The 13,449-nt window shown below is 43.0% G+C and overlaps 2 protein-coding genes across 3 annotated transcripts; one reads left to right on the top strand and one right to left on the bottom strand.

Moving 5' to 3' along the window:
- Positions 1–3,017: 3,017 nt before the first annotated feature.
- LOC135239646 (cytochrome b-c1 complex subunit 9-like) lies at positions 3,018–3,675 on the bottom strand. Its single transcript, XM_064308468.1, has 2 exons — positions 3,422–3,675; positions 3,018–3,288 (listed from the first exon to the last, which is right to left on the bottom strand). Exons 1-2 carry the CDS (start codon positions 3,560–3,562, stop codon positions 3,238–3,240), a joined length of 192 nt encoding a protein of 63 aa, XP_064164538.1. The 5' UTR covers positions 3,563–3,675; the 3' UTR covers positions 3,018–3,237.
- Positions 3,676–5,001: 1,326 nt separating this feature from the next.
- zmat5 (zinc finger, matrin-type 5) lies at positions 5,002–9,757 on the top strand. 2 transcript variants are annotated; one of them, XM_064308041.1, is made up of 6 exons: positions 5,002–5,162; positions 6,330–6,484; positions 7,387–7,449; positions 7,772–7,852; positions 8,235–8,343; positions 9,185–9,757. In XM_064308041.1, the coding sequence occupies exons 2-6, from the start codon at positions 6,358–6,360 to the stop codon at positions 9,324–9,326; spliced, it is 522 nt and encodes a 173-aa protein (XP_064164111.1). In that variant the 5' UTR covers positions 5,002–5,162; positions 6,330–6,357; the 3' UTR covers positions 9,327–9,757. The 2 variants fall into 2 exon arrangements, with proteins under 2 accessions (XP_064164111.1, XP_064164110.1); XM_064308040.1 differs by having other exon boundaries at positions 5,003–5,162; positions 6,333–6,484.
- The last annotated feature ends 3,692 nt before the right edge of the window (positions 9,758–13,449 follow it).

The raw sequence follows: 13,449 nt of genomic DNA, 5'->3' as shown, positions 1-13,449 counted from the left end.
CAGCAAACTTCAAACTGCATTGGGGCTGAAAATGAATGTGATGCTGTTTAAGGTCAGTCCTCCAGCACAAGTTCGCTGGTTTGCAGAGACCGGATATCAGTACTGGCAGATCAGTACAATCATGTTATGTCATGACGACGTTTACTTGGATCCACATAACATGTCATCATCAGCATGAACTTCGAAATTCAGATTAGACTTTGTCGCCATCTAGCGGCAAAGTGTTTAATCACATAGTGAGAGGATATATTTCCGTCAGAGCTCTTCGCTATACGAAGTTCCAAAGCTCATCTGAAGGCAATGTCGTCTTTTCATATCTATGTTACCAGTACATAAGTACTAATAACTTTTGTATAAATAATAAATATAGATGCAGTTTATGTGGTTTGTCAAAGACATGTTAGCAAAAGTACTGAATGATGGACTGAACAATAATAATATTAATAGGGCAAGTAGAATTATGTATTTTTATGTAATAGTACAGTGTAATTATTTAGTCATTTGGCATATGGGACTGAAAAATTGAAGAAATTGTTGTTATTGAGATATACTACTACTACTACTGCTAATAATAATAATAATAATAATCACCATCATCATCATCATCATCATCACTTTTGGGGAAACTGTCTAATAGGGAGCAAAGTTAGTTTGGTAAATAATTTCAACCAAAATTCAAAGAGTGCACTCCTCTGCTCCATGTTGTCCTCATCTGATCCTGTCCGTGTTTGTTTTGAAACCTAGTGAAGTTTTGACGTTTTAAAAACAACTTCTTCGTTGCCTGTTATAGAGCAAATACATTTCTGATGTAACATTTACATGTATAGGCTATCTACGCTACGCTCACCTGCCACTTCATTAGGTACGCGTATTTTTTGCCTCCAGAACAGCCAGAAATCCTTGCCGCGTGGATTCAAAAACATCCTTAGGGATTTTGGTCAATGCTGACTCCATAACATCACACATTACCTATTTTTCAGCCACACTTTCATGCCATGAACCTCCTGTTCCACCTCATCCCAAGGATGTTCTATTGGATTGAAATGTGGGTACTGTGCAGGCCCTTTGAGTAAACTGACTGTCATGTTCGTGGAACCAGCTGGAGATGATGTGTGCTCTGTGACATGGCGCATCATCCCGCTGGAAGTATCCATTTGAAAAAAGGTAGACTGCTGCCATAAAGGGATGCACATGATCAGCAACAATGCTTAGGTATGATGTGGCATTCAAAAGCTGCTCAGTTGGTCTTAAGGGGCCTAATGTGTGCCAAGAAAACATTCCACACACTGCCACCAGCCTGCACCATTGATACAAGGAATCAGCATGTCAAAGAAGAAATTGAGATTCATCAGGACAGGACAGGCAATGTCTTCAATCTTACAGTTCTGGTGATCATACGCCCATTGTAGCCTCATTTCCCAGTTTTTAGTTGACAGGTGCGGAACCTGGTGTGGTCATCTGTTGCTGTAGCTTCAAGGTTCAATTGTGTTGTGCACTAAGATATGCCTTTCTGCACACCACTGTTCTAAAAATGTTATTTGAGCATTTGTGGGCGTTAGCTGGAACAGGTCTGCCCATTCTCCTCTGACCTCTCATTAACAAGGTGTTTGCCACAGAACTGCCACTCAATGGATGGTTTTGGTTTATTGCACCATTCTCTGTAACCTCCAGAGACTCTAGTGTGTAAGGTGCTGGAACCACCACGTCCAGCACCAACAATCATACCACAGTAAAAGCTGCTTAAGCTGGATTGCGCATCTTATCCATTCTAATATTTTGTCGAAGAAAGAATGAAACCTCTTCACCATGTCTGCATGTTGAGTCACAGCCACATGATTCACTGATTGGAGGAGCAGGCTATTTGCGTTAACGAACAGGTGTACCTATAAAATGGCCAGTGCGTGTATTCGTTAAATTGTTTACTTATTTATTTACTTTCTGCTAGTTTAGTTTCTATATTGTTTATTAGAAATGCAGTAGGTCAAAATCTGAAATACCCATTTTCAGAGAATAAACAGCGATTCCAACATCTTTTGTCATAATTAACAGGTCATACTACGCATGCCTTGGCATTGCACAGTTCAACCCCAGTGGCATTTTCTATGATGCGTATTCGATCTAAGTGACACCATATGTTAGTAGTGCAGTGTCCCAGGTTTTAAGAACACCCCTATAACTGAGACCCCATGTCCAGGGAAGGCACAGAACATGGTTTAAGTGATTCTTTCACCTGAACAAGCGAAATGCTAGAATACTCTAATTCTCCATGCCAAACCACAGTAATAAACAGCCACATTTTCTAAGATGTTTATTTGATTCAAGTTACATAGTTGATACAACAAGGTTTTCACAGAATGGCTGAAGTGATACACTTTAATTTACTCTAATTTCTATTGTATTGGATATAGTAATAATACTTTAAAATAATGGGAATATTTCCTTTTTATTTCTCCAGCTTTTATTTGAGGCAATTGTGCCAATTAAAAATGTAAAAGTAAAAAAAAGGAAGATATTTACATGTAAGTTAAGTTAATCCTGTTCTAACAAAGAATTAATCAATATATAATGTAACTGTTTAAAATGTTAATTATATTGTTCCATCAAAAAATAAATTGTTTTACAGTGTCTATATTTTAGGGAAAATGTCGTTCAATTATAGCTTGTTTTATTTAACGTGTATTGTAGTTGACTTCGGGACTTTTATTTTGAAATTCAGTCCTTCGCGAAAGTTCTTCTGTCGCAAACTGCAATACTCCTGACGCATGCCAAAACGTTGTCCTTACATGACCCCACACAAACGAAAGTGACTCGGATTAACCCAACGGCTCTAACAAGTAATCAATCCAAATGTTTTAATTCGCTTATAATTCAGCGAATTTAAATGTATATATATATATATATATTACAGAAATAAGAATGCACAACCTATAGCCTAGCAGTTAGCAAGATTACTGGTGACGCTAAATATTCTGCCTTCTAGTAGCCTATTTTGAACACCACAACATCAGAGAAAGGAATGATGGTGTAATGTCGTTTATTTTTAACCACATTATTATATTGACAGACAGGTCGAATGAATGTCACTGCGTGTTAATTTTATAGATAGAATTTGACAGAAATCGGACAGAAGTCTTCATTCCAAGATATCCAAAGCAGTCTCATGTTTGGCTGTAGGAACTTAAGGTTCGACTTAAGTCCTATAAATTCCATCTGTTCAGTATGGCCGGGGTCGCGACACTATTCATCCTCTTCGGTTTCATACTTGTGTTTGATGTGTTTCCACAGTTTCTGGAAAATAATAGAAACAAATGATGACAGACCTACGGCTACAACCTCACTTAGCGCGCTTATTCGCTGTTTACATTAAGTAACGCTAATTAAAGCCAGGATGCTGAAAATTCATTAACCTGCCCCGACTCACCCCGCGATTCAAATGGTCGAAAATAGCGTCTCCTGTCTGGTCGAACACTCGCTCAAACAAGACTGCTCCCACCATAATGGTGACTGCGAACGTAGAAGTCCTCCTGAAAAACAGGTTGTAAATACTCTTTGTCAGCGCCATGACGGTAGATGGTAAATTCTAGTACAGCCAAACAGATATATGATATTTATCAAGACAGGGAAGTACGTCCCCAGCCAACCGCTGCGAAGCACCCGGAAGACTGTGCGCGCATGTCTGCGCTCTGAGCCCAAAACGTTGGGGCTCTCCATAAAAAGTGAATGAGGAATATCAGACATTTAAAGGCGAAATAAAAACTTTCCCGATGGAATTCCTTGCAAACCTACTGTGAATTAATAATTTGTATACACAGCTTGCCCCATATAAAGTATAAGGAACGCCAAGGCCCAGAAATGACACTTCTCAGAATAGCTAACTGCTTTGTAGCAAACACAACATTGGCCCAAATCAATCAGCTGAACTGGTCAAGGTTAGCCAAGAAAGCAGTGGAGCATCCCACTTCTTGTCATATCTCATTACATTCCTGGTAGTTGTGTGCATTCTTTTCTCACATGTTGTGAGGTGTTCCATGGATGTAGTACAGGCAAAGGCGATGGGGTGTGTTGTGTTCCGTACAACCCCAATTCCGAATTATTGGTAGAGGTGGGAGAAACCCCACTAAAGATCAGACAGATAAAACTAGCAATACGCTATCTATTTAAACTATAGGGGCATCAGGAGGAGCATCCAGGATAATTAGTCCACAAAGAGGCATGGGAATGTGGAGGAGTAAAAAAGAAAGATTTTATCTATTTGTTTTTTTTAAATCTGTGAAGTCGAAGTAGTGAAAGAGCTAGGATTTGGTGAGGTAGGGGTGGCCTCTTTAGTATACTGGCCATGTGTGCCACCACAGGTGTTATCCAAACCCGTGATAAATCTAACCATTTTAGAGAAGATAAGAATGGATGAGTTTTGAGAAGATAAGAATGGATGATAGTGGCAATCTTATGGACATAGTGAAGGAACATCTAAAAAGTAACTGAGCAAGCATATATTTATACAGATGGTGCTCACAATCTCAAAAGTGGGAAATCAGGTTTTGCATCCCATATCCCTTCATGCTTTCACATTTCTAAGTGTAGACAGCTCTCTGGGGGTGATAGATCTGGGTGATAGAGGTGGTTGAGGATGTGAAACCACACAAGCAGTCATATGCCCAGACTCTGTTCTGATGTCCCTTCGGGAAGGGAGCCGCTGTAGATCACAGGTAGATCTAAAATTTGCGTAGGGGTACTTGAGTAGGGATCAGTTGTGAAAAAAGCATCTCCATAGCAGGAGTGGGAGAAAGAAAAGAGAGGACGTCGCCACTTCGCAATAAAAGACCGCGTTTAGTACGATGTAATTCACACTCCGGACTGCGAGAGGCACCAATGTGCCATAGGGCGTCTTTAATCCCAAAAATAAAAAAGAAGCAGAAGAAGAATATGAACGTCAACAGGCTTTCAACAAATCAAATTTGCAGACGGAGCGATAAACCAATGGGAGGCCAGATTTTCGCGACTTGTGGTAAAACCGGAAACGACTACAACTTCATTTAGCTCTTCGCTAGTTCATGTTTGTGATAAGGAACGAAGAATAGTTCTGCGATTAGTTATGAGCTATTTATTAGTTTTCCCGTAGTGTATTTGCAGTGCATTATATGTGAAACAGACCGCACGTCTAAGTGAGTAACGTTATATTTCAATTCTAAGTAGTTATGGTTAGTGGATTCAAATTTCTGTGTATGTTTGTGGGGACATAGGCTAGCAAGCAAGCAGTAGAGCATTTTCGTCATTTTGTATTGTAGTTTGTAGTATTGTCTTAAACATGGTGTTTTCTCTACGACGTTAACATGAAATTATAATTATTGTGAGACATAGTGTGACTGTGTTTTAATTCAGGATGGCGTAATAAACTAAGCGATTTGAGTACGTCTAATCGACGCTTGAGCTTTTGACCAGCTGATGTGGTTACTGATTTCTTTGTTTATGGGACAGTTATGATAAACTACACCTGCCATTTACAAAACTGCTTGCAGTGAGGCAATAGCATGGTTCATACGGCATGTCGGCTAAAACATTGTGGAGCTCTGTAATTGGATCAATATTTTAGCTTTGCCTCCATAAGTCAAAGAGAGATGACGCATACCGGGACTAATTGGAGTTCTACTTGTATTAAAGTGATGTGGGAATAAAACTATTTTAGCGTAATTGGTCACAATCTGTTAACATTGCGTTATTGTTAGTGTGCTTACTGAAGGCGAAAAATAAAACTCAAGTAATCTTTTATGTCTTGATTGGGCTTTAAAAATAAAACTAGCTTTAGTTTAATTGATAAAATAATTTGTACCGAATAATAATTAGTAGCAGCCCTAGAGCCCTGTTTCCAGATTAAACTGTGGCACAGAAAAACTTGGTTTGCTTCGAGTGCATTAGTCTGTTTAATAGCAGGGTGTGCTCTGTATCAAATGTATATTGTTTCCTGAGAAATATTCTCAGCAGCATTAGAATTTGGTCCCAGTGCACTGTCAAGACTATTCTCCAATTAAGTTGAGTCCAGACATCTAGTATTTCTCTGTGTGGGAGTGGTCTTGTGCAATGGCCGTTTGAGATGTGACTTGGAAAGTCGATACTCAAAAGGAAATGCCTGTGAATGCAACATAAAGCCTCTCAGTTTGGCTGCTGGTGGCACTGTGTAAGATGTGTTTGTGGTTATCTGTGTGTGCGTAGTCAGTAGCGTGCCTCTGTGGTAAGCATTGTGTGTTTTTGATAAGCGTTGTGTTTTTGTGGGCAGTCTGCATTGTGTGTGTGTGTATGTGCATGGTTAGGAGTGTGTTTGTGTTTACCTTCAGCAGCAAGCGTTTGAGCCAGAGTGCAGAAATGGGGAAGAGGTATTACTGTGACTACTGCGACCGCTCCTTCCAGGACAACATGCACAACCGCAAGAAGCACCTGAACGGCGTCCAGCACCACCGAGCCAAGCAGGCCTGGTTCCACAGCTTCAGAGGCAAGCTCCTCCCACCATTACACATGCCCCTCCCACTGCTGTGCATGCCCCTCCCACCACTACACATGCCCCTCCCACTGCTGCGCATGCCTCTCCCACCACTGCACATGCCCCTCTCATCACTTCACATGCTCCTCATGCCATTGTACATGCTCCTCCCACCACTGTACGGGCCCTGCCCACCACAGGAACTGCGTCCTCTGTTCTCTGGCGAACAGCTGGTCACATGGTCAGGCAGTGTCCTTTGTCTGCATGATGACGCTGGGGGAATTCTGGTCCTTCTTCCTGGCAGAGTCCTGCTGGTTTAAGTTTTTCACTGAAACCAGCGTCTTGACCTCAGGTTTACTCGCAACCTTCCATGGCAAGTAATAAAGTGAAGATAAGCCTGCCTCGTTGCGAAGGTGAGTCCCAGCCAACTGGACGAAGCTTCTTTGCATTCCAAAGGGGAAATAGTTACCCCTCCAACTCTCAACTGCTGATGGCTGTGGCAGTTCCTTTGTTAAAAGGAGAGTGGTGAAAATAAGAAGTCTAGTTCAACAATGAACGCAGCTGGTATGCGCTAAACCTTGCCTGCAGTGTGTTTGCACTGCAGGTGAGTATAGAGCAGGGGTCCTCAATCTTATCCAAAAAGGGCCGGTGTGGGTGCAGGCTTTCATTCCAACCAAGCAGTAACACACCTGATTCTGCTGATCAACCACTAGAGTCTTTGCTAAGGACCATGATTATTAGAATCAGGTGGGTAAAAGCTTTGTTGGAACAAAAGCCTGCACCCACACCAGCCCTTTCTGGATGAGATTGAGGACCCCTGCTATAGAGGGTTCTGTGTGCGTCTCATCCTGTTCTGTCCACCAGGGGGCTCTGTCTGTTTCTCATCCCGTCCTGAACTCCTTGTCTCTCTGCAGATGCTGCAGCCATACTGTCTGAGGAGCAATCCAAGAAACCCTGCAGGAAATTTATCCAGACAGGTGTGTGTGTGTGTGTGCGCGCGCGCGCATGTGTGCATGCATATGGCTTGGGTCTTATATGGGGTTCATGGCTTACCCATCTACCAACGGTCATTCTTACAGCTTATGACTTTCCTATGATAACTGTGTTATTTCCATTTTCTCTAACATCAGGACGGTTATTATTGTTTCAGGACAGTGTGTATTATTGACTCTTTCAGGGCAGTTTTTGTGTGATTGTCTCATTCATGGCACTGTGTATGTGTGATTGGCTCTTTCAGGGCACTATCTATTTGTGATTGGCTCTTTCAGGGCAGTGTGTATGTGTGATTGGCTCTTTCAGGGCAGTGTGGGTTTGGATCCAGCTGCAGATTCTCTCATATGACGGAGAAGGACATTGCCAGCCTGGAATGGCAGATAGAAGGTTAGTGAGTCTGACGTCCACCAGGGGGCAGTAGTAACATTGCAGTGAACTTGCGTGTGTTCCAGACTTTGTTTAATGCTGTTGTGTGCCTGCATTAATAATACATAGGGGCGAGGGCACTTGTTTGTCTTTCACTGTTATCCTATTAAACCAAGGGAAGGGAAGCTTGTTTAAGATGTCTATCTGCTTGTAAAACATAAATTCAGACAGAGTGAAGCATGGACATACATAAATATTAACCTAGAGGTGCCTCTGTCTGATAAATGGTCCTGGCTTTGGCCAGTAAAATGCTTTGTCTGTGCTCTGGAGTGAGGTCAGCTCTGTAAAGCCATACTGATGTGAGTGCAGAGACTCCATTATGATGTCATCACCTCACGTACAGATGAAAGGCGCCGAGCAGAGGAGCCAGCGGGTGGGGGCGTGTCCCCAGAGCGCAGCGCAGCTGATTGGCTGTCCCGCAGAGAGAAGAGACTGGCCCTGCACAGCAGCGGGTAAACACCCTGTTAGCGCCAAACGCTCTGCGCCATAATCACCAACAACCTGCACCATTACCATCACACACACAGCACCATAACGACCTAACACACTGCACCATTACCATCACACACACAGCACCATAACGACCTAACACACTGCACCATTACCATCACACACACAGCACCATAACGACCTAACACTCTGCACCATTACCATCACACACACAGCACCATAACGACCTAACACGCTGCACCATTACCATCACACACACAGCACCATAACGACCTAACCCACAGCACCATTACCATCACACACACAGCACCATAACGACCTAACATGCTGCACCATTACCATCACACACACAGCACCATAACAACCTAACATGCTGCACCATTACCATCAAACACACACACCCATACGACCAAACATGCTGCAACCATTACATACACAGCACAGCACCATACAACTAAACAATTGACATTAATCACCACAAGCCCATAACGACCTAACACACTGCACCATTACCATCACACACACAGCACCATAATGACCAAACATGCTGCACCATTACCATCAAACACACAGCACCATTACCATCACACACACAGCACCATAACGACCTAACACACTGCACCATTACCATCAAACACACACAGCACCACAACGACCTAACACACTGCACCATTACCACCAAACTCTCATCACGACTCCATTACGACCAAACGCACTGCTGCACACCATAATCATTGAACAGAATGTGCAATCCATTTACAATTAAATGAATTGGAAATTGTGTGTGAGATTTGGCTATTCCATGCAATAGTCCAATTATGCTTGTTTATTTGTCTTTTGTAGACGACTGGAGGAGGAAGAGGAAGCGTCTCCACAGGCCAGCGATGTGCCCCCCCACTTCCTCTCCATACCCAACCTGCCCCCCTCCCTCTTGCCCCCACCCCCCACAGGGTGGCGGGACGCTCCCAATACGGAGTGGGGTTAAAGGTCACTCAGGTTTCCCAGCATCTCGGGCACAGTTGACTGGAGAGAGTTCCGGAAGCACTGGCTGAGAGGAACGAGCAGGGAAACAGGAGGTGTGTTGAAATTGAAACTGTTATGAGTTGTGTGCCTCTGAACATTGTAGGACACTTTCTGATGCCCACACAGGAACATATCTGGATCATGTGAAAAGTTTTACATTTTTGTTTGCTTGTTTTCAGTTCAGTGTGTTCAAACCTATTTTTTTCTGCTTATTGAGGAAATCAAGCCTCTTTTTATTCATTTGAATTTGAATTTAGAATTTGCTAAATGTGCTGTAGTTGTAATGTCTATAAAAATGTATACATCTATTTTTTTTTTAATAGATGTTTTGATATGTCTCATTACGTTTTGGTAATAACACATACATTTTTTTATTAAATGGTGCTTCTGTTACGCTTTTTGTCTCTTGGGATCATTCCTGACCCCAGTAGGTCATTTTAGTGCACAAAAAATTTTGCTTACTTGATTGTTAAAAGTGACCAGTATTTGTTAACCCTTTCCCATTTTGTTGGCAGACCATGACAGCATATGTCTTGGGGTTTGAAGGCAGGGTTGTAAGGACACATACATACAGTGGTAAGCAGAAGTTTTGCCACCCCTGGTCACATTGCATGTTTTGTTGAGTTTCTAAACGAAAGGAAGGTAACAGGATCGCAGCAGGGAACAAACCTAAGCATGACATATTCCTGCAAATTTTAATTAACAATTCATTTTTATTAACTGAATTTGATAAAAATGAAAATCGTTTGAAAAAGAAATGTGGCATTGCAATTTGACCAGGGGAGCCCAAGCATACCACTGTACTCCATACACACCCAGGCTGCAGGTTTGAATCCTGTTTGGATTCTAACCCGACACAGTAAAGACTATATGAATGTAAGAGCTGTGTCAGTCTGCTTAGACACCATCTGCTGAGGTGCTTTTGTACCTTTATTCAGGTTTTATTTGTGTTGTCTTGTTATTCGCAGTTACATCTGCATGAATGCTTTTCTCTGGAGGCTGTGCTTTTAAAACTAGCCTGCTGAGGAAGGCTGACTTTAAAAGACATCGCTGAGCTAGTCCTGGATTTCCAGGGAAACCAGGAGATTGAGCACCGCTACTTCATTATTCCACGTTTAATAGATGACGAGGTAACTGACACAGAGAACGGCTCAGCCTATCTCCTCTGGGCTCTGCGGAGCAGAGACAACAGTACGTTTCCTGTAATTGGATTTCTAGCGAATAATTTAGCTCTGAGGCTATGGTGCGGCTGCAGCAGGTGCTGTGAGGCTGTAGTGAGTGTTCTGTGGTTGTAGTGAGGCTATAGTGAGAGTCTGTATGGAGCATTGCCAGGCTGTAGTGAGTGCTCTGTGGTTGTAGTGAGGCTGTAGTGAGAGTCTGTATGGAGCATTGCCAGGCTGTAGTGAGGCTGTAGTGAGTGTTCTGTGGTTGTAGTGAGGCTGTAGTGAGAGTCTGTATGGAGCATTGCCAGGCTGTAGTGAGTGCTCTGTGGTTGTGAGGCTGTAGTGAGAGTCTGTATGGAGCATTGCCTGGCTGTAGTGAGTGCTCTGTGGTTGTAGTGAGGCTGTAGTGAGAGTCTGTATGGAGCATTGCCAGGCTGTAGTGAGTGCTCTGTGGTTGTAGTGAGGCTGTAGTGAGAGTCTGTATGGAGCAGTGCCTGGCTGTAGTGAGTGCTCTGTGGTTGTAGTGAGGCTGTAGTGAGAGTCTGTATGGAGCATTGCCAGGCTGTAGTGAGTGCTCTGTGGTTGTAGTGAGGCTGTAGTGAGAGTCTGTATGGAGCATTGCCAGGCTGTAGTGAGTGCTCTGTGGTTGTAGTGAGGCTATAGTGAGAGTCTGTATGGAGCATTGCCTGGCTGTAGTGAGTGCTCTGTGGTTGTAGTGAGGCTGTAGTGAGAGTCTGTATGGAGCATTGCCTGGCTGTAGTGAGTGCTCTGTGGTTGTAGTGAGGCTGTAGTGAGAGTCTGTATGGAGCAGTGCCTGGCTGTAGTGAGTGCTCTGTGGTTGTAGTGAGGCTGTAGTGAGAGTCTGTATGGAGCATTGCCTGGCTGTAGTGAGTGCTCTGTGGTTGTAGTGAAGCTATAGTGAGAGTCTGTATGGAGCATTGCCAGGCTGCAGTGAGGCTGTTGTGAGTTCTCTGTGTTCTCTGAGTTCTAGGGATGCTGCGGTAAGGCTGTAGTGAGCTTGGGAGTTTTAATAACTATTAAACAGGAATGAAAGTGGTGCTGTGTGTTTTAATATTAATTTAGCAGATCATGCTGATGGCTGCCTGCAGTTTAAATGTGTGTGTTGTGCGCAAACCCTTTATACAGATCCCTCCTGTGCTTCTGCTGCTGATGGTGAGTTCTGCAGAAGGGAAGAAATCAGACTCACCGGGTTTCACACAGCCGTAATCTTCTCTCAGTCTGCTTTTCCCTCATCCCCTGCTCCCCTGTTTTCTCCCCAAGTCTGATTCTTCATATGTATGCAGCATAGATCTCAATGCTCTGCTGCAGTGGCGAGGAAGCTTCCCATTAGGGCTTTGATTGGCAGCCTTACGGGCAGAGTGTTTAAGCTCTGTCACGGTTTATGTGCGTGTTGTAACGATGGCCAGTCCATCTCCTGAAGGCTGGTGCCGACGATCAGAGACTCGGGTCACCGTGGTGATTCTGCAGGCGCTCGTACGTGCCCCCCCCCCCCACGCCCCCCAGTCCCGAGCTGTCAGGACTGTCACAGAGAGGAACATCACAGGCTCCTCGTTATGGCCCTGTCCATCCTGCCTGGGCTGAGAGGACTCCACATTGCCCCTCTGGGGGGCGCTGGTTCTGTCTGTGTGCCAGAAACAGTCTATTTTCAGTAGTCCAGAAACCAGAGACAGCCGCCGGCATAGACGGTCTATGTGGTCGTTTAGGGCCACAACTACAGATGGGGAAACTAAATTCAGGTTTAAAAAAAAAAAAAAAAAAGTTTTTGAAATACACAGTAATTGTGCAGCATTCAGAGGGTGTGAATAGCTTTTGTCAATGCTATTGTTCTTGCATCGGGTCTCCGGTCTGGGATCAGCAACAAAACCCCTCCATATGTATTCCTGCCCTCTTCATTCACACAAGGAAAGCAGAGAGGGATATTGCAGGGGATTGTGCGTTGAAAGTTGGCTGGCCCACAGACTGTACACCACACCATTTTGCTGGTATTATGTGTTTGCCAAATTTGTTTGGACAAAAAACATGTTTGCATGTTACTTTTATTTACATCAAGGATCACCTTACAATTATTTCCAGCTCATAGAAAGGAGGTAAGGAGTTCTCAGTCCTGCTCAGATTTTTATTACACAGTGGCTTCAGGACAGAACTGGACCACCATTCCGATGGTGTTAGTCTTAACAGGCCTCTTTAAGCTTCACACACTTAGAGAATACAAAGACAGACAGCTTAGACTGATACACTTTGATAACTTCATCTACATTCCCATATCACTCACAAAATAAAACAGATGAGTCATTCTTAAAACTGATTAAACATTTCCCTTTGATTAATGCAACACAACATTGTTTTGTACACATGATATTATTTGTTCTATATTATTGGTTCAATGTGGTCTTACACAGTAGGTATATATTTAACTTTTTACACAGTTAATATTCTATGGAAAATGAGAATTAAAAAAAAATTGCCAAGGGAATGATATAATATACTGGTAACACTTAACTTGAACTACATGCCATAAAGTTTAAGTTATACTTTCAGATATTTGACACAACACCTGTCATGACCAATTATGAAGACGTATTACAGCTTTTGACATATTAATAATTTGGGACACCAGTTTATCTACAGCACATAGGCCAAAAGGATTTCAGATTGCATTATCATCTAAAAGTCTGAGTGACTGGGTGCAACACTACCCCCCTGGTACAGTGCACACTGTTGGAGTAAATTAATTTAGCACAGTTTACAATGAATCCACACAGGCACAGAAAACAATATACCAGCATTTTACAGACAAAAATATCAACCGGAGTCTGAAATCAACTAGGTGGGAGAAAAGAAAACACTACCAGTGAAAACACAGAGTTCAGCATTGGACAGACGTGATCTGGATTTGACGGA

This window comes from Anguilla rostrata, chromosome 14 (assembly GCF_018555375.3).
Source record: "Anguilla rostrata isolate EN2019 chromosome 14, ASM1855537v3, whole genome shotgun sequence".
Lineage (NCBI taxonomy): Eukaryota > Metazoa > Chordata > Actinopteri > Anguilliformes > Anguillidae > Anguilla > Anguilla rostrata.
The sequence above is the reverse complement of the archived record's forward strand: the minus strand, read 5'-3'. Positions and strand labels throughout refer to the sequence as shown.

Excerpts from the sequence above, each read along its gene's own strand:
- LOC135239646 (XM_064308468.1), bottom strand. The coding sequence starts at position 3,562 with ATGGCGCTGACAAAGAGTATTTACAACCTGTTTTTCAGGAGGACTTCT. Across the intron at positions 3,289-3,421 it reads TCGACCATTTGAATCGCGGG|AAACTGTGGAAACACATCAA; the intron begins GTGAGTCGGGGC and ends ATTATTTTCCAG.
- zmat5 (XM_064308041.1), top strand. The coding sequence starts at position 6,358 with ATGGGGAAGAGGTATTACTGTGACTACTGCGACCGCTCCTTCCAGGAC. Across the intron at positions 7,853-8,234 it reads CCTGGAATGGCAGATAGAAG|ATGAAAGGCGCCGAGCAGAG; the intron begins GTTAGTGAGTCT and ends CCTCACGTACAG. Across the intron at positions 8,344-9,184 it reads CTGGCCCTGCACAGCAGCGG|ACGACTGGAGGAGGAAGAGG; the intron begins GTAAACACCCTG and ends TGTCTTTTGTAG.